The 24893-nt window shown below is 40.7% G+C and overlaps 1 protein-coding gene and 1 pseudogene across 1 annotated transcript in view; both read right to left on the bottom strand.

Moving 5' to 3' along the window:
- The window catches only part of LOC122704404 (synaptojanin 2 binding protein), a 45350-nt gene extending 42911 nt beyond the window's left edge, over nt 1-2439 (bottom strand). The window contains exon 1 of the mRNA XM_043919034.1: nt 2254-2439. Within this exon, the coding sequence (XP_043774969.1) occupies nt 2254-2317 (64 nt within the window). The 5' untranslated portion in view covers nt 2318-2439. The remainder of the gene's footprint in view (nt 1-2253) is intronic.
- Nucleotides 2440-16518: 14079 nt separating this feature from the next.
- LOC122705100 lies at nt 16519-24016 on the bottom strand (annotated as a pseudogene).
- Between the last annotated feature and the right edge of the window lie 877 nt (nt 24017-24893).

Raw genomic sequence — 24893 nt, 5'->3', positions numbered from 1 at the left:
CTACTCATCTAAATTTTTGAAAGTTTATCAACTTTTATGGGTAAAACACGAAAATGCTTAGAAAAAATTAAAAGTCACTAGGTGAATAAATTCATTCATTTTGAATAAATGCACATACAAAACAAATTAAGCAACTCTGAGGTGAGATATATTAGCTAAAAAAATTATTATTAATCAGTCCTTTGATGCTCTTCCTAATTCCAATAATTCAGAAAAATGGTTATACTAGGAACTTCAGGTCTGCAAGATTAATAGGATCAGAAAAATTTCAGCAAATGGTCAGCTGAACATCAGCACACTGTTATGTAACTACCAAAAAAGATGAAGTGATATTACACTAAACTTCAAAAATATTTAGTGACTGAAATAAGCAAGAGAATATCAGAGTGCTGCTCTGCTCCAGTCAGGTGATTCTGAAAATATTGCAGATACTACATTGAAGGAACTATGTCAAAACAGGTTAAATTCTTAAGCAGGAAAACAAGAATCAAATCTCAAATCAAAACACAAGAGAACTAATGTAACAACTAGGGATATCTGGACCTAGAAGGAAGAGACAAAACAGGAGTACAACCAACTGCCTTTTAATACTTGCAACTACCATAGTTTCAATTGGCCCTAGGAGAACAAGTAGCAATGGATGAAAAGTACTGAAAAACAGATTTTGCTTTAACAATAATTTTCTATGTTAGTCTCCAAAGTCAATAACCATTAACAGGAAGAGAAGGAGAAACTTAAGTAAGAGAAGTATACCTAAGAGATTTGGGCATACTGAATGAGCCTTTGACAAAAGTGTAGGAGCTCCTATGAAGCATGGCATTTGACCATGCAGATTAGCAATAAATTACACTCTCATTAAGCTGATTTCCAATTTTTTATAACAAGAAAAAAGACAAAGATGATTCTGGGCCATATTTTATGAAAAATTATCTATAAGTTGTAGTCAAGCTACTGCAAAATTTCAGATGAGAAAAGATGGACTGATCTAGGTAGTAGTGATGGCAACAGACAGGTGTGTATGGCTTACAAAAACATCTCAGATAGAGTGCCTGGTACTTGATGAGCTGTTGGAAACTTGAAATAACAGTATTTTGTAAGATTTACTGTGTTAACCTATTCATTTATTTCCTAACAATAAAAACAAGAGTAATGAACACAGTGCTTTCCACACAATGTTCTCAGTATTTTACAGATTAAGTGATTTCATCCTCATACCCCTTAGGAATGGACTCCATCATGCACACTTTACAAATGACAAATTAAAGCTTATATCAGTAAAGTTAGCTAATGAGTATCAAAGAACTAGTAAAAGGTTAAATAAACCCAAAGCTTAAGCTCTTAAAGCACTAGACAGCTATGAAGGAAAGGCAACAAGTCAACGTGGGCAGCAATGTTAAGAGCCTAGTGGAGTCAAGAGCATCAGGAGATAAGAGCACTGTAGGTGAAAATGAAGATTTGGTAGTATCAGAATCACATGACAGGTTTGTTGGGAGGAAAAGAGGAAAAAGCCCAAACAAAGAAACAACTGCACTGAATCCAAATTCAGAGAGATGAGTTCTAGGAATTAACTTAAAAAAAAAAAAAAAAAGAACCAAGCAAAGTTGGATAATTTTGAAGAGAAACCAGCTTTGGGAACATTTGTAGTGGATCTCTAAGGTCTCTTTCTGCTTCAACATTCCAGTTAACCCTCTGAATGAATTTTCCAGAAATGAACGGCGGGAGGGAGGAATACCACCACCGAAAAAACGGATATGCAATTACAGTCCACACCGTTTATGCTCCCATTTTCACTAAACGGTCTCTCAGAAATAGGGGCAGAACAGACAAATGGAAGGAGGGGTGTGGTATTCACCAGTGCTGGCTAAAAAGGCAGGCTTCCCTCCCACCCCTCCCCGCCACCCAGGGTTTTCCAGTACCATAAGCAGAAAGAAACCCATCCTGACTATAAAAACAGGTGGTCACGAAAGGGAAGCCTGGCGTGCTGCAGTCCACGGGGTCGCAAAGAGTCGGTCACGACTGAGCGACTGAACCAACAACCGACTGCAAAATTAGGTGGACTCCTCAGATCCTCTCAGGCTAACGCCGGATGCCAAGACAAGTCATCCGTTTGCTCACAAATGCTTCAGGAAACCTCTTGGTTGGGGCCCGTCTTCTCCGGGGCCAAAAGAATCCGGCTCCGCATAAGAGGTGTTTGCTCTGCAATTTACAGCCTCCAGAACTCGACTCTCAAGCGATGATTACTTCTGCACATACCTGACGGTCCTCGGGTGAGATTGATCTCTTCCTCGGTAACCACGTAATCCACTCTTCCGTTCATATTTTACTCTCTGGCTTCCGACCGGGGTCAGCGAGGACCGGCGCAGGTGAAGGTGAGAAGCACTCCCGGCAGCGGCCACAGCACCACACTTTCGGTTTCAGCAGCCCGCGAACCGGAAGAGGAAGCCGGGCGAGGGGCGGGCGCCAGGAATGCCGGGAGTGGTGGTTCTGGCTGCCGCCCCGCACGAACTCTCACCCGGTTCTCAAATCAAACTGTGAGGTGATCAAGGAGCGCGTTTCTGTCGTGATTTTACCATTCCAGACGGATTCGGGGCGGGGCGGGCTGGATAGGAAAGGTAAGAGACATAAAATAGTTGCTCAGTTCAGTTCAGTCACTCAGTCGGGTCCGACTGTTTGCGACCCTAATGACCGCGCAGCCAGGCCTTCCTGTCCATCACCTACTCCGGGGAGTTTACTCAAACTCCTGTCCATCAGTTGGTGATGCTATCCAACTATCTCATACTGTGTCGTCCCCTTCTCCCGCCTTCAATTTTTCCCAGCGTCAGCGTCTTTTCAAATGAGTTAGCTCTTCGCATCAGGTGGCCAAAGTATTGGAGTTTTAGCTTCAACATCAGTCCTTCCAATGAATATTCAGAACTGATTTCCTTTAGGATTGACTGGTTGGATCTCCTTGCAGTCCAAGGGACCCTCAAGAGTCTTCTCCAACACCACAGTTCAAAAGCATCAATTCTTTGGCGCTCAGCTTTCTTTATAGTCCAACTCTCACATCCATACATGACTACTGGAAAAACCATAGCTTTGACTAGACGGACCTTTGTTGGCAAAGTAATGTCTCTGCTTTTTAATATGCTGTCTAGTTTGGTCATAGCTTTTCTTCCAAGGAGCAAGTGTCTTAATTTCATGGCTGCAGTCACCATCTACAGTGATTTTGGAGCTCGAGAAAATAAAGTCTGTCCCCGTTTCCATTGTTTCCCCATCTATTTGCATGAAGGGATAGGACCAGACACCATGATCTTGGTTTTTGAATGATGAATTTTAAGCCAGCTTTTTCATTCTCCTCTTTCACTTTCATCAAGAGGCTCTTTAGTTCCTCTTCACTTTTTGCCATAAAGGTGGTGTCATCTGCATAGCTGATGTTATTGATATTTCTCCTGGCAATCTTGATTCCAGCTTGTGCTTTATCCAGCCTGGCATTTTGCATGATGTACTCTGCATATAAGTTAAATAAGCAGGGTGACAACATACAGCCTTGACATACTCCTTTCCCAATTTGGAACCAGTCTGTTGTTCCAAGTCTGGTTCTAACTGTTGTTTCTTAATCTGCATATAGATTTTTCAGGAGGCAGGTAAGGTGGTCTGGTATTCCCATCTCTTGAATTTTCCACAGTTTGTTGTGATCCACACAATCAAAGGCTTAGGTGTAGTCAATAAAGCAGATGTTTTTCTGGAATTCTGTTGCTTTTTCTATGATTCAATGAATGTTGACAACTTGATCTCTGGTTCTTCTGCCTTTTCTAAATCCAGCTTGAACATCTGGAAGTTCACGATTCACGTACTGTTGAAGGCTGGCTTGGAGAATTTTGAGCATTACTTTGCTACGGTGATATGAGTGCAATTGTGCAGTAGTTTGAACATTCTTTGGCGTTGCCTTTCTTTGGGATTGGAATGAAAACTGACCTTTTCCAGTCCTGTGGCAACTGCTGAGTTTTCCAAATTGCTGGCATATTGAGTGCAGCACTTTCACAGCATCATCTTTCAGGATTTGAAATAGCTCAGCTGGAATTTCATCACCTCCACTAGCTCTGCTTGTAGTGATGCTTCCTAAGGCCCACTTGACCTTGCAGTCCAGGATGTCTGGCTCTAGGTGAGTAATCACACCATGGTGGTTATCTGGGTCACTGAGATCTTTTTTTGTATAGTTCTTCTGTGTATTCTTGACACCTCATCTTAATATCTTCTGCTTCCGTTAGGTTCATACCATTTCTGTCCTTTATTATGCCCATCTTTCCATGAAATGTTCCCTTGGTATTTCTAATATTCTTGAAGAGATCTCTAGTCTTTCCCATTCTATCTTATAAGAGGCTTGTTTAGCCTTTTAAAGACTTGCATACATGTAAGAGAGACAGAAGAAGGATTTTAATTACAAGTTTGTCCAAGAAAATTCTCTATGGAAGGGGAGAGGGGTAAAGGTCTCTCCCTGTTGGTAAGAGGGAAAATTCAGTCTTTTTTTTTTTTCTCTTTTAAGTCACTACAATAAGACCAGTAAACAGAGTAGTTTCTGGTTTGATTATTAATCTGAATTGGAATGCCTTAATTGGGATTGCACTTTTCATTCTTCCACCAATCCCTGTGGTTTAATTCCAGGTTGTTTCTCAAAGCAAAAGCTACTGTGTTTATCAAACAAAGCAAGAAAGGGGCAGATTCAGCAGGAGGCCTTTTATTTGCCAATCTTGAGAGAAGTTAATATGGAGTAGTGGAAAGAACACAGGAGGTGATGTTAGAAGACCTGATCTCAAGTTTCAGCTCCATCTTCTTCCAGTTGTCTGACTTTGATCAGATAACCTAGTATCTCCCAGTTATGTTCTCCTTGTCTTAAAAAGGGCAAGATAACAGATCTTTAAAATGTTTTTGAAAAGAATAAATGAGATGAAAAATTTTTAAAATGACTTCTCGACTTAAAACTCAGATTTGTGCCATCCTCAACTTGTGGCCCTGCTTAACACATGTTAGTTGAATGAGTAAAGTGACCATATGAAAAAAAAAGTATGATAAGTGAAAAAAAAAAGGTAAGTAGATGACATTGGAATGCCAAGAGAGAAGAGATCAAATTGAAATTGGAAAAGAAAATCAAGAAAGTCATCAATGAAGAAATTTTGAGGGAAAAAGTTTTTTATAGACTGCATGGTGGTAGGGGGAATCACTATTCTGTACTTGCAAGGATTGCTCTTTTCACCTGAGCACTCAGCTTCAAAAGAAATACAAGGAACCATACAAGAAAAAGGGTAAACAAATAAATTGAATAAGTACTGACAGTAAAGAATCTGCCTGCAATGCAGAAGACCCGGGTTTGATCCCTGGGTTGGGAAGATCCCCTGGAGAAGGGAATGGCAACCCATTCCAGTGTTCTTGCTTGAGAATTCCACGGAAAGAGAAGCCTGGCGGACTATGGTCCTTGGGGTCCCAAAGAGTTGGACACAACTGAGAGACTGTCACTTCATTTCATTGTCAATAAGTGGAGGGACAGATAAAGCATTTAAATTGCTGTTATACATTAATGTAAATATAGTTTTTAAAGAATGAGGAAACTTTATAATTCAGCTACAGAGTGAACAACACAAGAACATATGCTAGTTCCTCATAGGGGTTGGACTGGCTAAGGACGACCAGCTGAAGATTCGTGGATTTTAAGTGCTTTTGGCTCACTGAAGCTAAAGTGAGAATTTCCTTGCAATGAGTAGAATTTCCTTTCTATCCTTTATCACATGTTTAAAAACCTCACAACTTGTATGAATATAATCATTTGGGGTCTGCTTTTAACTTGGACTGGTTTAATTTTGGAGTGGGAAATGGCAACCCACTCCAGTATTCTTGCCTGGAAAATTCCATGGACAGAGGAGCCTGACAGGCTACAGTCCATGGGGTTGCAAAGAGTTGGGCACAACTGAAGTGACTTAGCACACACACATGCATAGCCTTCAAAGAGCTCACTGTGGTACTTCCCTGGTTGTCCCATGGTTGGGAATCCACTTTTCAAATCAGGGGACATCAGTGTATGATCCCTGGTTGGGGAACTAGGATCCCACAGGCCGAGAAACAACTCGGCCCATGCCCTGAAACTACTGAGCACATGTGCTCTAGAGCCCATGCACCGCAACTAGAGAAAGCCTGAGTGCCGAAATGAAGACCCAGTTCAGTTGGGGGAAAGAAAAAAACACAACTCACAGTGAGATGGGGAGAAATAACAGGAGTTCTCATGGACTGTGTAATTGTGCTGGGGCTTCACATGTGTTCAGAGGTATGTCAGTGTAATTCCTTCACGCAATAAACTGAAAAGAGCCATGCTGTCTTAAAAAAAAAAAAGAATGAGGAAACAATATGTAGGAAGGCAGAAAACAGGAAATGGGAGTTTCCACTAAGAGAAAACAACTAAGAAAATCTGTGGAATCAGGGGAGTCATGTTGTTACCAAATGCAAGTCCTTGTGCCTAATGCACAGTGAGGCCAAACAATATGTCCCACCTAAGAATTATTTTTCTGCTCTGAATTAACTTTTTATCTAAAGCTAAAAAATTTTACATGTAGATGTACAGCTAATGGAATATTGATTTTACATGTGTAGGATAGCAGTCAAGATTTTACTTTTTTGCTAGGTTAGTATTGCTTTGTCCCAGCACTACATATTTATAAGATATTCCTTTACTTGGTGTGCTATGCCTTTTTAAAAAATTTATTTACTCATTTATTTATTGGGCAAATTTGGTGTTGACCTCTATATGTTTTTTTCCTGGACTATTATTTAAAATTTTGTCTGTTATCCACACACATGTGTATGTGCATGCTAAGTCGCTTCGGTTGTGTCCGACTCTTTTCGACCCTATGGACTGTAGCCCAACAGGCTCCTCTGTCCATTGGATTCTCCAGGCAAGAATAGGAGATCTTCCCAACCCAGGGATCAAACCTACATCTCTTCTGTGTCCTCCATTGGCAGACAGGTTCTTTACGGCTCACGCCACCTGGGAAGCCCTATCCTTGTACACATACCTTAATTAGGATCTTGGGTAAATCTTGGCCCTTTAAACTTCCAACATAAACTTGAGAATCATCTCAGGTTTTACAAAATGGCTGTTGAAACTTTGATTGGATTGCATTAAATTTTTACAGCAAGCTGGAGCAAGATTATATCTTTATGATTCTGAATCCTGTAACCCATGACTATCACTACATTTATTTTCAGTCACTTTAACCTCAGAAAAAAAATTTTTTTCTGTGAAATAGTCTTGAATGCCTTTATTCAATGTAAAATTTGGATACTTTTAAGCTATTATAAATTGTTTCTGAAACTTTCAATTTTTTTACCCTGGTATATAGAAATACAATTGATTTTTGTTGACCTTATATCTTACAAACTTGTTAAACTAATTTATCAATTCTAATAACTCATTTGTGAAGGCTTTTGGATTTTTCATACAAATAATCACATTCAAATAATGACATTTAAAATTTTCTTTCCAATCTTTCACCAATTGTTTTCATTTTCTTGCCTTACTGGATTGGCTAGGACTTCCGGTACATTGTTGAATAGAAGTGGTAAGAGTAAGAATTCTGTGGAAATCCTTGATCTGATCTTAAAGGGAATGATTTCAACATTTCACCATTAAGCCTGACATTTTCTGGGTAGGATTTCTATAATCTTGAATCAAAATAAAAAATTTCCCCTCCATTTTTAGTGCTATTAGTATGTGAGGTGACCTAAAAAATTTCCCCCGATTGCTTTCATGGTTATTTTCCATTTCACTGCTTTTGGCAAACTTTCTATGATGTGTATTTATTGTTATTATTATTATTATTATCATTACTGCTACTACCACAGCTATGTCTATTCTGTGTATAGCTTGTAACATTTTTTGTTTGCAGCATATCTTTCATGAGATTTGGCAAATTCTCACCATTGTTTTGTTCAAATGTTGCTTTTGTTCCATTCATTTTTTATTTGTGTTCTAGAACTTCAGTTATATGTAAGTTAGATTGTCTCACAGCATCCTCTTTTTATTTGGGCTTCCCTCATAGCTCAGTGGGTAAAGAATCTGCCTGCAATACAGGTTCGATTCCTGGGTCAGGAAGATCCTCTGGAGAAGGAAATGGCAACCCACTCCAGTATTCTTGCCTGGAGAATCCCATGGACAGAGGAGCCTGGCAGGCTACAGTCCATGGGATCTCAAGAGTCAGACACGACTTAGCAACTAAACCACCACCTCTTTATATTTAACCCTCTCATCACTGTCTCTTTATTTAACCCTTTCATCACTGTCTTAATCCTTTCATGTCTCCATGTTTTATTCTGGATTTTTTTTCTTTCAGAACTTTCAGTTTAGTAATTCTCTATTCAGTTGTGTTTCATTTCTTACTGTTTTTATCTACTGAATCTTAAACACTGGACATTATATTTTTCATATTAGAATTCTGTTTGGTTCTTTTTCAAACTTACTATGTCTTTTATAGCTTCCAGTTCTTTGCCAAAACTTAAAATCTTGTCTTTTATCTTAAATCTATTAAGCATAGTTTTCTAAGTCTGTGCCTAATATAATAATTAGCTAGCTTTAATAGCTGGAGTCCCCACAGATCTAATATTTGTTCTTTCTGCTGGTTCTTGTTGATGTTGCCTTATCTCTTTGTGTTCCTAGCTATTTAAAAATTTTTATTGAATACTGTATTTGCAGAATCAGAATTAATTTCTGGCCCAAGATGACATTTTCATTATCCAGAGAGCATTTCACTTTTTTACCTTCTGCCAGTGCCTAGAGGCAATAGCAATCCAAAATACTTTGATCCAAATTCAGGGATTGAAATAATTAGATGTTTTAAAAACAGTGAGATATAATTACATGCCATAAAATTCACCTGTTTATGTAAAGTAATTAGCCTCCAACTAATAAAAATAAATGGAAAAAAATAATAAAAGCAACTGGACTATAAAAAAAAATTCACCTGTTTAAAGCACACTTAAGTTCAAGAGTTTTAGTATACTTGTAGAGTTCTGCAACTTTAACCATAATCTAATTATAGAACAATTTTATCCAAACAACTTTATGCCATAAAGAAATCCTGTTCTGAGTAGTACTCATTCCTCACTCCCTTCCCAACTCTAGGGAACTGCTAATCTACTTTTGGTTTCCAGGCTTTGCTTTTTTTAGACATTTCATAAAAAGAATAGCACAGTATGTGGTCTTTTGTGACTAGATTCCTTCAATTAGCGTGTTTTCAAGCTTCACTGTGTGGTAGCATGTGTCAATACTTTATTCTTTCTTATTGTTAATAGTATTCCATCAAATGGATATACCACTTTTGTTTATTTATCAGTTAATGGCATTTGGATTATTTCCATGTTGGTTATTATAAATATTGCTGCTGTGCATATGTATGTACTAGGTTTTGTGTGGATGTTTTAATTTCTCTTGGGTATATGAATTGCTGAGTCATATGGCAACTCTATGGTTAATATTTTAAGGAATTTGCAACTGGCTTATGAAGTGAATGGATTCTGGGCTGAAGTTCCTATAAGTGTCAGTCAGCTGCACTTCTAAAAGCGGAAATTGATTTAGTCCATTCTGGCTGCTATAACTAAATACCATACATTGGGTGGCTTATTTACAACAGTAATTTATTTCTTACAGTTCTGAGCTGAGAAGTTCAAGACCATAGTGCCGACAGATTCAGTGTCTGGTAAGAACCCAGTTCCTGGCTCACAGAGTTTTCTAGCTATAACCTTACGTGGCAAGAAGGAGCAAGAGGGCTCTCTTGAGCGTCACATACAAAGGCAGTAATTCCATTCATGAGGGCTCTACTTTCATGACTAATCAACTCCCAAAACCACCTCCAAAATCCATCTCAATAGAGATTAGGTTTCAAGATGAATTTGGAGGAGTTACAAACATTGAGCTCATGACAGAAATACTCTCAAAGAAAAACAACACTAAATGCCATGCTCAACTCTGAATTCCTTTCTTCCCTCTGTTCTCAGCCTGATAATTATTCTCTATCTTGTTACATATTTTATGCCTTAAAGTAGATTTCTTACTATACATTCTATCTAGATGGTCTAGTTTTCTCAGAGTTTGATCTGAATTACCTAGTCTATCACTATTGGTAGTAGAAGTCCTTTAGTTATTTCTTTAGTTGTCAGTTCTTCCCAACTCTACTGTGAATTCTTTGACAAAAAGGGCTGTATGTCTTGTTCATGTCTGTAGTACCAGATCCTATCACCTAGTACATATTTTATAAATGTTATACAAGTCTTAAGTTCTTGCTTTCAAGTATGGAATGGATGCTGAGTAATTAAAACTGCTCACAAAATCTGGGAAAGCCAGAGAGCCAACCACAGTAACAATGAAGCTAGAGCAAACTTAGGTCCACAAATGGTCTAAGGCAGACCAGGCCATTGTTGCTGATGGGCCCATGAACTGCACTTGTATTACTGATACCAATAAAGCTACATTCTAGAGCCGCTCCTGGGGAAGTAGGGCTATTGCTACTGCTAAACAGGAAGACCAACAGGAAAAGGGATGGCAGTAGAGAAGAGCAGGGAAAGCTGAGGAAGAGAGTGCAGGAATGGACATGGTAAATTTTGGAGAAACCTGATCTTGTGAAAGAATTGATAAGGGAATTTAGTCTTTTTTCACTCTTTCAAAAATGTCATCACCCTCCAAGCCATTTAAATTCCACTGCTGTTCAAAAGGATTTCTTCAGTAGCTGCTATGTGGTCTACATGTCCCAACAGTTTCTATGAAAATGACTTTCAAGTAGAACAAGAAACTTGTTAATAAAAAGGATTATATTTCTCATCCACTTACATAGATAGAATTTTTATAGTAAGAATGCTTCTTCAGAAGCATGGTACTCCTCCAGGAATATCATCTGGTTCTCAGTCATCCTGTCCGCAAGTATGTCAAATCCAAAACCAAGGAGTAACTCTGTAGAGGACTGGGATAATCTGTCTGTGCCACAAAAGACTTTGTTTTTAAATACACTTTGCTATTAATATATACCAAAAGATTTCTATGCAACAGGAAATGAAGGACTATCCAGAATCCAAGTGACTGTTTAATCTCATTTCTTATATGTAGGGTCCCTAAGCAGTCTGTCATCTTTCCACTTTAGAGTCTTCCTCTCTTTGATAAGAATAAGTACTTGGATGGGATGAAGGTACTCCATATTGGCCAGAACTAGGAGTCCTCTACCCATACATTTTTGAAGGGATGGGTATTAGCCTAATATGTAGATGTATCATAAGTTATAAACATCAGTGCTTTTTTTTTATGTACAGGTTATCTATTTTTCTTTTCTTCAAAATTACAGATAATATCATAAAGAACATCTATTACTTTGCAGAGGTCCAAATGTTAGGTCAAAAGGGATATTCATTTAAATTTTGATAAATTTATTGAATTCAGATTAAGTTAATTCATAACAGTGAATGAGCATCTGTTTCTGTACATTTTCACTAACTTTGTTCTCTTCAGTTCAGTTGCTCAGTTTTTTCCAGCTCTTTGAGACCACATGAACTGCAGCATGACAGACTTCCCTGACCAACACCAACTCCTGGAGCTTGCTCAAACTTATGTCCGTTGAGTCAGTGATGCCATCCAACCATCTCATCCTCTGTCGTGCCCTTCTTCTCCTGCCTTCAATCTTTCCCAGCATCAGGGTCTTTTCCAGTGAGTCAGCTCTTTGCATCAGGTGACCAAAGTACTGAAGCTTCAGTTTCATCATCAGTCCTTACAATGATTACTCAGGATTGATTTCCTTTAGGATGGACTCATTTTGATCTCCTTGCAGTCCAGGGTACTCTCAAGAGTTTTCTCCAACACCACAGTTCAAAAGCTTTAGTGCTTCGGTGCTCAGCTTTCTTTATGGTCCAACTCTCATATTCATACATGACTACTGGAAAAACTACAGCTTTGACTATACCAACCTTTGCTGGCAAAGTAATGTCTCTGCTTTTCAATAGGCTGTCTAGGTCAGTCATAGCATTTCTTCCAAGGGGCAAGCATCTTTTAATTTCACAGCTGCAGTCACAATCTGCAGTGATTTTGGAGCCCAAGAAAACACAGTTTGTCACTGTTTCCATTCTTTCCCCATCTATTTGCCATGAAGTGATGGGACCAGATGCCATGATCTTAGTTTTCTGAATGTTGAGTTTTAAGCCAGCTTTTCACTCTCCTCTTTCACTTTCATCTAGAGGCTCCTGAGTTCCTCTTCACTTTCTGCTCTAAGGGTGGTGTCATCTGCATATCTGAGGCTGTTGATATTTCTCCTAGCAATCTTGATTCCAGCTTGTGCTTCATCCAGCCCAGTATTTCACATGATGTACTCTGCATATAAGTTAAATAAGCAGGGTGATAATATACAGCCTTGATGTACTTCTTTCTCAATTTGGAAAGAGTCTGTTGTTCCATGTCCAGTTCTACCTGTTGCCTCTTGACCTGCATTTCTCAGGAGGCAGGCATGGTGGTATGATATTCCCATCTCTTTCAGAATTTTCCACAGTTTGTTGTGATCTACACAGTCAAAAGGCTTTAGCATAGTCAACGAAGCAGAAGTAGATGTTTTTCTGGAATTCTCTTGCTTTTTTTATGATCCAACTGATGTTGGCAGAGATCTGGTTCCTCTGCCTTTTCTAAATCCAGCTTGAACATCTGGACATTCTCGGTTCGTGTTCTTTTGAAGCCTAGCTTGGAGAATTTTGAGCATTAGTTTGGTAGCATGTGAGATGACTGCAATTGTGTGATAGTTTGAACATTCTTTGGCATTGCCTTTCTTTGGAATTGGAATGAAAACTGATCTTTTCCAGTCCTGTGGCCACTGCTGAGCTTTCCAAATTTGCTGGCATGTTGAGTGCAGCACTTTCACAGCATCATCTTTTAGGATTTGAAATAACTCAGCTGAAATTCTATCACCTCCACTAGCTTTGTTTGTAGTGATCCTTCCTAAGGCCCACTTGACTTTGCATTCCAGGATGTCTGATTCTAGGTGAGTGATCACACCATCATGGTTATCTGGGTTATTAAGATCTTTTTTTGTATAGTTCTTCTGTGTACTCTTGCCACCTCTTCATAATATCTTCTGCTTCTGTAGTTAGGTCCATACCATTTCTGTCCTTTATTGTGCCTATCTTTGCATGAAATGTTCCCTTGGTATCTCTAGTTTCTTGAAGAGATCTCTAGTTTTTCCCATTGTATTGTTTTCTTCTATTTCTTTGCATTGATCACTGAGGAAGGCTTTCTTATCTCTCCTTGATATTCTTTGGAACTCTGCATTCAGATGGGTATATCTTTCCTGTTCTCCTTTGCCTTTGCCTTTCACGTCTCTTCTTTTCTCAGCTATTTGTAAGGCCTCCTCAGACAACCATTTTGCATTTCTTTTTCTGGAGGATGGTTTTGATCACTGCCTCCTGTACAGTGTTACAAACCTCCATCCATAGTTCTTCAGGCACTCTGTCTGCCAGATCTAATCCCTTGAATCTATTTGTCAATTCCACTATATAATCATAGGGATTTGATTTAGACCATACCTTAATGGTCCAGTGGTTTTCCCTACTCTCTTCAATTTAAGCCTGAATTTGGCAATAAGGAGTTCATGATATGAGCCACAGTTAGCTCCCAGTCTTTTTTGCTGACTGTATAGAGCTTCTCCACCTTTGGCTGCAAAGAATATAATCCGTCTGATTTTGGTTGACCATCTGGTGATGTCCAGGTGTAGAGTCATCTCTTGTGTTGTTGGAAGAGGGTGTTTGCTATGACCAGTGTGTTCTCTTGGCAAAACTCTACTAGCGTTTGCCCTGCTTCATTCTGTACTCCAAGGCCAAACTTGCCTGTTACTCCATGTGTTTCTTGACTTCCTACTTTTGCATTCCAGTCCCCTATGATGAGGAGAAGGCAATGGCACCCCACTCCAGTACTCTTGCCTGAAAAATCCCATGGATGGAGGAGCCTGGTAGGCTGCAGTCCATGGGGTCGCTGGGAGTCGGACACGACTGAACGACTTCACTTTCACTTTTCACTTTCATGCATTGGAGAAGGAAATGGCAACCCACTCCAGTGTTCTTGCCTGGAGAATCCCAGGGATGGGGGAGCCTGGTGGGCTGCCATCTATGGGGTCGCACAGAGTCAGACACGACTGAAGTGACTTAGCAGCCCCTATGATGAAAAGACTCAACTTCAGCTTCTTTGACTTTACTGATTGGGGCATAGACTTGGATTACTGTGATATTGAATGGTTTACCTTGGAAATGAATAGATATCATTCTGTCATTTTTGAGATTGCTTCCAAGTACTGCATTTCAGGCTCTTTTGCTGACTATGAGGGCTACTCCATTTCTTCTAAGGGATTCTTGCCCACAGTAGTAGATATAATGGTCATCTGAGTTAAATTCACCCATTCCAGTCCATTTTAGTTCACTGATTCCTAAGATGTCAATGTTTACTCTTGTCATCTCCTATTTGACCACTTCTAATTTACCTTGATTCATGGACCTAATATTCCAGGTTCCTGTGCAGTATTGTTCTTTATAGCATTGGAATTTACTTCCATCACCAGTGACATCTACAACTCGGCTTTGTATTTGCTTTGGCTCAGCCTCTTCATTCTTTCTGGATCTATATCTCCACTCTTCCCCAGTAGCTTGTTGGGCACCTATTGACGTGGGGAGTTCATCTTTCAGTGTTATATCTTTTTGCGTTTCCATACTGCCCACTAACTTTGTGGGTGATCATAATGTTTTAATCTTTATAGCTGGCTACAGAATACTATTTAAGATCTCATTGAGGGACTTCCCTGTTGATCCAGTGGCTAAGACTCCACACTCCCAATGCAGGGAGCTGGGGTTTGATTCCTGGTCAGGTAACTAGATCCCACATGCCACAACGAAGAGTTTGCATGCCACAACTAAAGACCTGGCACAGCAAAAAAAAAAAAGGAGAGATCTCACTGATTCATGTTTCTTTGGATGCTATTCGGTTGAAAAAAATTTAAATGTTAAGTGGTAACTTGTAGACGTCAGCAAATTTGGAAAACTCAGCAGTGGCCACAGGACTGGAAAAGGTCAGTTTTCATTCCAGTCCCAAAGAAAGGCAATGCCAAAGAATGCTCAAAGTACTGCACAATTGCACTTATCTCACATGCTAGTAAAGTAATGCTCAAAATTCTCCAAGCCAGGCTTCAGCAATACGTGAACCATGAACTTCCAGATGTTCAAGCTGGTTTTAGAAAAGGCAGAGGAACCAGAGATCAAATTGCCAATATCTACTGGATCATTGAAAAAGCAAGAGAGTTTCAGAAAAACATCTAGTTTTGCTTTATTGACTATGCCAAAGCCTTTGACTGTGTGGATCACAATAAACTCTGGAAAGTTCTAAAAGATGGGAATACAATACCACCATACCTGCCTCTTGAGAAACCTGTATGCAGGTCAGGAAGAAACAGTTAGAACTGGACATGGACCAACAGACTGGTTCCAAATGAGAAAAGGAGTACGTCAAGGCTGTATATTGTCACCCTGTTTATTTAACTTATATGCAGAGTACCTCATGAGAAACGCTGGGCTGGAGGAAGGACAAGGTGGAATCAAGATTGCCAGGAGAAATATCAATAACCTCTGATATGCAGATGACACCACCCTTATGGCAGAAAGTGAGGAAGAACTAAAGAGCCTCTTGATGAAAGTGAAAGAGGAAAGTGAAAAAGTTGGCTTAAAGCTCAACATTCAGAAAACTAAGATCATGGCATCTGGTCCCATCACTTCATTGCAAATAGATGGGGAAACAGTGTCTGACTTTATTTTTCTGGGCTCCAGAATCGCTGCAGATGGTGATTGAAGCCATGAAATTAAAAGACACTTACTCCTTGGAAGGAAAGTTATGACCAACCTAGATAGCATTTTAAAAAGCAGCGACATTACTTTGATAACAAAGGTCTGTCTAGTCAAGGCTATGGTGTTTCCAGTGGTCATGTATGGATGTGAGAGTTGGACTATAAAGAAAGCTGAGCATCAAAGAATTGATGCTTTTGAACTGTGGTGCTGGAGCAGACTCTTGAGAGTCCCTTGGACTGCAAGGAGATCCAGCCAGTCCACCCTAAAGGAGATCAGTCCTGGGTGTTCATTGGAAAGACTGATGCTGAAGCTGAAGCTTCAACACTTTGGCCACCTGATGTGGAGAGCTGACTCATTTGAAAAGACCCTGATGCTAGGAAAGATTGAGGGCAGGAGGAAAAGGGGATGATAGAGGATGAGTTGGTTGGATGGCATCACCAACGCAATGACATAGGTTTTGGTGGACTCCAGGAATTGGTGATAGACAGGGAGGCCTGGCATGCTGCGGTTCATGAGGTCACAAAGAGTCAGACATGACTGAGCGACTGAACTGAACTATAGATGGTTCTACATGTATGATATTAAATACTTAACATCAGTAAGTATTTCAGTGAATTGATACATATCAATTGTGTGTCATTTACTGTTCAAACATATTTAAGAGGCCTTTTTGTTGTTTTTGTTACAGAAATTAACCCATTTATTATAGGCTAGCAACATTATCAACTGGTGGTGCTTCAGCTGGTCCTTCAATCCCTTCAGTCTTCTGATGGCAGACTTTACTGTGACAGCAGAAGTGGTGTGGTAGGTCCAGGCACCACCAGCTACAGTTTTCATGCAGGAACCACAGTGCCAAATGCCCACAGCTCATCTCTTCATCTTGGTTTTGCCACAGAAGGAGCACGTATACTTGGCGTGCTGGCTGATTTCAATTTTCTTCACCATTTTCCTGAGGGAGGCACCTTAACGGGCCCTGTATTTGCCCATAATTCCAGTCTTCTTCGTGCGTTTCACCGTGATAATGCAACCTAGATCCGAGCCCACGAGCTAAGAGGCCTTACTTCTTAATGCAAGATTACAATGATGATGATCATTATTTGTGAGATATTTCTACCTTTTCCCTATCCTATTGGTGGTGTGCTCAGAATTGGTGGTATGCTTAGACTTCTCCAAAATAATAAAAATATTCTTGTGGAAAAATAATTCCTCTTCTCACCCCCTACCCCCCTGCCCAGAGATGTCCACATTCTAGTCACTGGAAACTGTGAATATGTTTTCTTATGCAGCAAAAAGGAATCAAGAGATGGAATTTAGATAGTAAACAGCTGTTCTTCAAATAGGAAAATTATCCTTGGTGATCTAGTGGCCCCAGTGTGCCGGGAGCCAGCTCACAGGATCCCACCCATGATAAGGTCATGAGGACAAAACCCGACAGGCAAGGGGGATCAGGTTTTCAGGGATTCCGAAAAGCTGCCCCCTGGCGCTCACCTTAATGATGATATCTGTCTTTCTGATGCTTGCTGCAATAGACTACTCCCTAATTTCTGTGACACAGGCAGAAGGCCTTCCCTGATCTCTTTCCAAATAAGAATCAATTTAGAACTTTAATCAATAAGTTTCCCAGGTGGTGGTATTTTATGAGATTATCCAGGGTGAAAGGAGTGTTTTAATTTAAACTCCTTTGCTGGTATTTTAGTTTGTTTGGTAAATGCGTCTATGCCCTTGGTACTAATATGCATGACTGCTCGTAATATCCTAATCATAAAACAGCATAAAGATCCTGATCATATAAAGGCCCTAATAGACATAGAGCCCTTCGGGGAGTGAGGAAGCCCTATTAAAAAATGCAAGAAAAATTATTCTAAAAGTGGCTACTGGGTTAACATTTGCTTGCTGTGTTTTTGCTCTTAATGTGCTAAGGTTGTGTTATGGAAACCATTGTTAATATAGTTAAAGATCTAGAAAAATAAGAGCTTAGCCCTAGTGTGGTAACAATGAGATGGTTGTTAATTGTCAGCCAGGAGTGCTAGGCAGAGGCTGCCTCACTGAAGCCGCAGAGTCTGTGTGGGGTAAACCTCTTAGATAAATTCAACTGACAACTTCTGCAGAAGAATTGACTTTTATGTTAACAAGGTTATATTTCTACTATGTTGTGACATGCTGTACTATTGCCCTATAAGACTATAACTTTTCTGTTAAGATCACCGCAAAAACATAAAATAGGTTTACATTCACCTGACTTGCATAAAATGTTAATAGGCCCCAAGGCCAGAAGATAATGTGCAAAGATTTATTATAGAAATAGAATGCAGAAAACATCCTGTTCTTCCTAAAGGACAAGCTGATGTAATGTTAAACTATCTTCCCCTCAGAAATGTATTAACTTAGGGTATAAAAGCTACAGTAAAAAATAAAGCATTGCCAGACTCTGCTGCACACCCCCAGCCTGGTCTCTCCCTCTCTCCCTCTCCCTCTCTCCCTCCTTCCCTCCCTCCCTCTCTCCCTCTCCCTCTCTCCCTCCCTCCCTCCCTCCCTCGCTGACTCCGTTCATCCTGAGGGTACCCCTGGATCCTGCCGAGGCTGGACCCCAGCACTAGTTTAATCACTCAGGTCTTTAAAAGTGGAAAGCAGTGGCAGAAGAAAAGGTCAGAGTGATGCAACAAGATGTGAGAGGGGCTTAACTTCCATGGTTGGCTTTGCAGGTAGAGGAAGTGGCCAAAAGCCTATGAAAGTGAGTGGCCTCCAGAAGCCAGAGAAGGCAAGGAGAGACAGTCTCTCTTAGGGCCTGCAGAAAGGAATACAGCCCTGACAACACCCTGATTTTAGCCCAGTGAGACCCACATCAGACTCAGACCTCCAGAACTGTGAAATTTAAAAAAAAAAAGCCACTAAGTTTGTGGTAATTTGTTACCCCAACAATAGAAAACCAATGTCGATGGTAAAGTAGTGCACAGATATTACCAAAAGGTATAGAAATGGGACACAGGGTTTGGGAAGCACTGTATGCTGCAAGAATGCTGAGGGATACATGTGAGTCTAGATTATATGTAATTACCTGTGGAAAGCAGGGTTACCTTGGAGGTAGACAGAATTAGGAGTGGCACTCTTTGTCTGAAACCATCTAGTAATCCAACTACATTATAGCAAACTGGAGTTAACTAGAGTATGAGGCACCTTCTTTCTCTGGCCCTGGGCTACATTAAGAGAACACCCACCCCAGTAATTCCAAAGTCTTTGGGTTATATTCAAAATTGCATTTGGTTACCTACTAATATAAACTCAAGCATGCAGTACGAATGTTCCTTCAATAGCAAAAGGCAGCATGAAGACAGCAATAAAAAATAAACAATAAAAGTTATTAGTTGACGTTCAGGAAAAAGGGCACTAGAGTACTGACAACTCTGCTTAAGAATTCTAGCAAAAACCCAGTAAACCAAGATCCATGTAGCATGTAAATTTTAGGGACGATACCTCATTCTCTATTTTTTGATTAGCAATAAAACCTGAGAAGCCAAACCATTCTCTTCTTTATAAAAGTCCACCTACTAAGGTGAGGAACTGCATAGACCTGCCATTTTGCATGCAGCAGTTACCTGATCTAAGAGTATGTTTTTGTGTAAAGTAGTCATGTGTGCTATTACGAAATACTGAGGAGAGGAAAAGGAAGAGACACTCAGGGGGGAAAACCTTGAAAAAGAACAGAAAAAAAGTTGAAACTAATTTACTAATATTGTTGTTCTTTGGGGGAAAAAACTATTTCTCTTTGTGTATATACATATACACACACCAATATATACATATATCTGACAGATAATATTTTCCAACGATATCTCCCAACCCACATTTTCTTATGGTAGGTGATCTTGCCATTCTGCCTTTAAGAGACAGAGTCTTGTGACAACAGCAGCAGGCAGAATGACACAGTTTCTTCCCTTCATTATGCAACCAGTAGAACGTCCACAACTCGACAGAGGTGCTTCTACCAAACATACGAGGATGCCAAAGAATTCCACGTACCTGTACACCTAAAGGTGGGTGGACTGGAACAGACGAGAGGAGGTGGGACCAGGGGAATAGTGGAGGTGGTACCTACAACCCAGGCTCTCCAGAGAGTGCAGCAATAGCAGGGGAGGTGGTGCATACAACTCTAGCCTCCAGGCGCAGGTGCATGTGCACCTGTGGCCACAGGTAACTGGGCAGCATTGGCAGTGGGGCCTGAGACACTGACCATCCAGCCACTGAGGTGCACATGATACCAGAGCCTTTCCTCCAACCCCACAGCAGCAGAGCCCATGAAGCTTAAAACACGGAACACAGCAGAGGCTCCCATGCAGCTGGCTCTCATCTCTCCAGGCCTCCAGCCTCCCTCTCTCCCTGCAGCAGCAGAACCCAACACTCAGAAGATCCTACACACGGCAGAAGAGTCCACCATCCTGTGGGCTGCCCCAGGCAGAAACTCCAGTAATACTGGCAATACCAAGGCACCACTGACCCTAGAGGCACAAGAAGCCGTAACAAGGCCTCAGGGTGACACCTCTGACAGAGGAAGTGAAGGGTGTAAATTGGCAACACTCAATTCTAGCCAGAGGCAGCTCAAGCAAGAGAAACCAAAACCTTGTGCTATATATAGTGCCACCTACTGGAAAACAGACTTTATTTTCTTGGGCTCCAAAATCAATGCAGATGGTGACTGCAGCCATGAAATTAAAAGACGTTTGCTCCTTGGAAGAAAAGCTATGACCAACCTAGACAGCATGTTAAAAAGCAGAGACATTACTTGGCCAACAAAGGTCCATATAGTCAAAGCTATGGTTTTTTCCAGTAGTGATGTATGGATGTGAGAGTTGGACTATAAAGAAAGGTGAGCACCGAAGAATTGATGCTTTTGAACTGTGGTATTGGAGAAGACTCTTCAGAGTCGCTTACACTGCAAAGAGATCAAACCAGTCAATCCTAAATGAAATCAGTCCTGAATATTCACTGGATGGACTGATGCTGAAACTCCAATACTTTGGCCACCTGATGTGAAGAACTGACTCATTGGAAAAGACCCTGATGCTGGGAAAGATTGAAGGCAGGAGGAGAAGGGGACGACAGAGGATGAGATGGTTGGATGGCATCACCAACTTGATGGACATGAGTTTGAGCAAGCTCTGAGAGATGGTGAAGGACAGGGAAGTCTGGAGTGTTGTTGTCCATGGGGTTGCAAAGAGTCAGATATGACTGAGCAACTGAACTGATACTAGAGGAAATCTTGCCCTAAAAATTGAGGGGGCTCTTGTTGCATATGTGTGTGTGTGTGCTAAGTCGCTTCAGTCATATCCAACTCTTTGCGACCCTATGGTCTGTGGCCTGCCATGCTTCTCTGTCCATGGGATTCTCCAGGCAGGAATACTGGAGTGTTTTGCCATTTCTTCTTCCAGGGGATCTTCCCAAGTCCATGGGGTTTCAAAGAGTCGTCAGGACTGAGTGACTGAACAAGAACAGCAGCAATGGGAAAACAGAATAAAAGCCTTTACTTTCTAATGAATTGAATCATTAGAATCAAGTAGAAGGGTATTTGTTACTTGAAATGCATCAGTGGATGAACAACTTATCAAGCACTACAAATACCCACAGTAACACTGTTCCACAGAAAGAAAATGATAGTGCTCCAGAAACCAAACTTAAAATCATGAAATACTGCAATCTAACTGATTGTTGTTGTTTTTAGTTGCTTAGTCATGGCCAACTCTTTTGTGATGCTATGGACTGTAGCCCAACAGGCTCCTTTCTGCATGGGATTTCCCAAGTAAGAATACTGGAGCGTGTTACTATTTCCTTCTCCAGGGGATCTTCACAATCCAGGGATTAAACCTGTCTCCTGCATTGGAAGGCAGATTCTTTAATAATGAACCACCAATCTAATTGATGAAGAATTCAAAATAGCTGTCATGAAGAAACTCAATGAGGTACAAGAAGACTCAGAAACCCAGTTCAATCAGCTCAGCAATAAAATTAATGAACAGAATACTTTAACAAGGATAGTGAAACTCTAAAAAAGAACCAAATATAAATTTGGCAGGTGAAGAACTCAGTATATAAGATGAAGAATGCATTAGTAATCACTGGAAACAGAGCAAATCATATGGAAGAGCATCTATTTGTCACTTCCACTGTATAATCACAAGGGATTTGATTTAGGTCATACCTGAATGGCCAACTGGTTTTATGTATTTCTTCAATTTAAGCCTGAGTTTTTCAATAAAGAGTTCATGATCTGAGCCACAGTCAGCTCTTTGTCTTGTTTTTGCTAGCTGACTAGAGCTTCTCCATCTTTGGCTGCAGAGAATATAATTAATCTGATTTCGGTGTTGACCATCTGGTGATGTCCATGTATAGAGTCACCTCTTGTGTTTTTGGAAAAGGGTGTTTGCTATGACCAGTGTGTTCTCTTGGCAAAACTCTGTTAGCCTTTTCCCTGCTTCATTTTGTACTCCAAGGCCAAACTTTCCTGTTACTCCAGGTAACTGTTGATTTCCTACTTTTGCATTCCAATTCCCCCATGATGAAAAGGACACCTTCTTTGGTGTTAGCTCTAGAAGGTCATGTAGGTCTTCATAGAACTTGTCAATTTAAGCTTTCTTCAGCATTATTGCTTGGGGCATAGACTTGGGTTAGAGTGATCTTGAGTGGTAATCAGCCGACACCATTCTGTCCTTTCTGAGACTGCACTCAAGTACTGCGTTTCAGACTCTTCTGTTGACTCTGAGGGCTACTACATTTCTTCTCAGGGATTCTTTCTCATGGTAGTAGATATAATGGTCATCTGAATTAAATTTGCCCATTTCCGTTCATTTTAGTTCACTGATTCCTAAGATGTCAATGTTCACTCTTGCCATCTCCTGTTTGACCACTTCCAATTTACCCTGATTCATGGACCTGACATTCCAGATTCCTATGCAGTATTATTCTTTACAATCACTCAATGAATCGGCACATGAATTAATCCTTTCCATCTCCTTTTCTGCTGGAATTTGTCCAAAGAAGAAACCCCCTTGTCTGCCTGACTGGTGACTTCCTAACATTTTATCAATCCAGAATCTCTAATGTTTCTGCTGTCAATAAAGTGCATTTTGTACCTTTCCTTACCTCATAGGTGATACACACAAAAACTGATCAGTGAGTGCTTTGCAAAGTTCCCAAAGGTGGGGACCGTATTTCAGTCCACCTCATCCTGACCAGCCTCAGACTGAATGTTTCGATTGCTAGCACCTTTTTTTTCACAGAATTTACATTCCTGCTGTAACCTTGTACCTATCAGGAGGCTGGTCCCTAGCACCGGGTGCGATTCTGTGCCCTGCAATGCACCACAGAACCAAGCTGAGCAGAAGGGCTGGAACCTGAATTTAACTCTCACGTTCATTAGTTGGGAGCATCCCTGGTGGCTCAGTGGTAAAGAATCCACCTATCAACGCAGGAGATGGTTTTGATCCCTGGATTGGGAAGACCCGCCAGAGAAGGAAATGGCAACCCACTCCAGTATTTTTGCCTGGAGAATCCCACAGACAGAGGAGCCTGGCGGGCTACAGTCCATGGGGTCGCAAGCAGTAGGACACAACTGAGCGACCACAACAACAACAATCCATTAGTTGATGAGATCAAGATGAACTTAAATGAGCCCATTCCCTACAAGAATGTCAGTGAAAGCCATGGGGAGTCAGGGTGTATAACCTTTTAATTAATCTGATTTTTATTTTCTACAGATAGGAATTAAGCTCAGGTTAATTCTCATTTCTAGGGAAAGAAATTATAATTTGGCTCAGCACCAAGGATGCCCTCCAGTCATGGTGTTGTAGTTCCTTGTGCTAGGGATCACAGACCCAGCTAGAGCAGCTAAGCCTACTCTCAGGCAGATGGCAGAAAACCTTTAGAGACTTACTCTCCTTTAACTGACTTGTCAAATGCCAGAAACTAGTTTCCAAAAGAGATGAACTGTTCTCCACTGGTATTCTTTTTCCACCCCCCTCCCCTGTGCCGCATTCTCTACCTGACGAAGCAGCACGGAAGCTTTGGTGCAGATCGAGTCCTGAGTAGTGGCAGGTGGCCTCAGAATGACAGTGTGAAATGTAACCAAAGAAATCAGCTCCGTCTGGGGGAGGGGGACACTTTTCATGACAGTTGAGAGAATAAATAGTCACAGGACTTTGATTTCCCTAGATATGGATTGGGATATGAAATGAAATAAAAGGCCAGCAAGGTGCTAAAAATTGAAACAGCCCACAGCTGTTTCATCTGCTACAGGCAGTTCAAAATCAAACTCTTTAGCTCTTTTCCAAGTTCTCATTTCTCATGAACAGAGGAGAGAAATGGGGCTTGGGATTTGGGAGTGGAGCCAGATGCATTAGATGTTAAGAGGTAGGAATGCTCCTTTTCTACCCAATACAATTTTCAGCAAGCGACCCTCCCCCTGCCCCCCCCCATACACACACAAAAGGGTACAGTGTCACAAGACCACGAGACATGTCAGTGAAATGAAATCCATTCCCTCCTTGAGGTCTTTGATCTGAGATAGATCTGAGATAATCCTTAGAGATCTAATCTAGTCATTTAATGTTCAGGAAGATAATGAAATAGAGCCCCAGGAGGGTAAGGCTAATCCTGGGATCACAGACTGGACTCCCCACACACCTGGTGCTTACAGACGTCACTTACCCACAGATACGCTCTCCCTCACCCAGGCTTTGTACTCAGGGGACAAACATTAATGTGTCCCTGGCTTGTCTGTTTTCGTTGAGTCATAGGTAATATTGTATATATGGCCACTCCCCTTCTCCTTGTTCATACACATCCATCTATTCATTCGATAAGCATTCTTAGTAGGTATTCACCTTGCAATGTTAAAAATGCTGCAAACACTGTTTTTAAGATTTGTTACAAATGTGAACTCTCAGAGGTTTGTTTCCTCACCCACACTCACAGAGACATGCAGAGTTTATCACCCTTGGGAAGAAATGATGGTTCCCATTCACCCTTAAAACTGAAAGTTAACA

Source organism: Cervus elaphus, chromosome 12, assembly GCF_910594005.1.
Source record: "Cervus elaphus chromosome 12, mCerEla1.1, whole genome shotgun sequence".
In the NCBI taxonomy this organism is placed as follows: domain Eukaryota; kingdom Metazoa; phylum Chordata; class Mammalia; order Artiodactyla; family Cervidae; genus Cervus; species Cervus elaphus.
The sequence above is the reverse complement of the archived record's forward strand: the minus strand, read 5'-3'. Positions and strand labels throughout refer to the sequence as shown.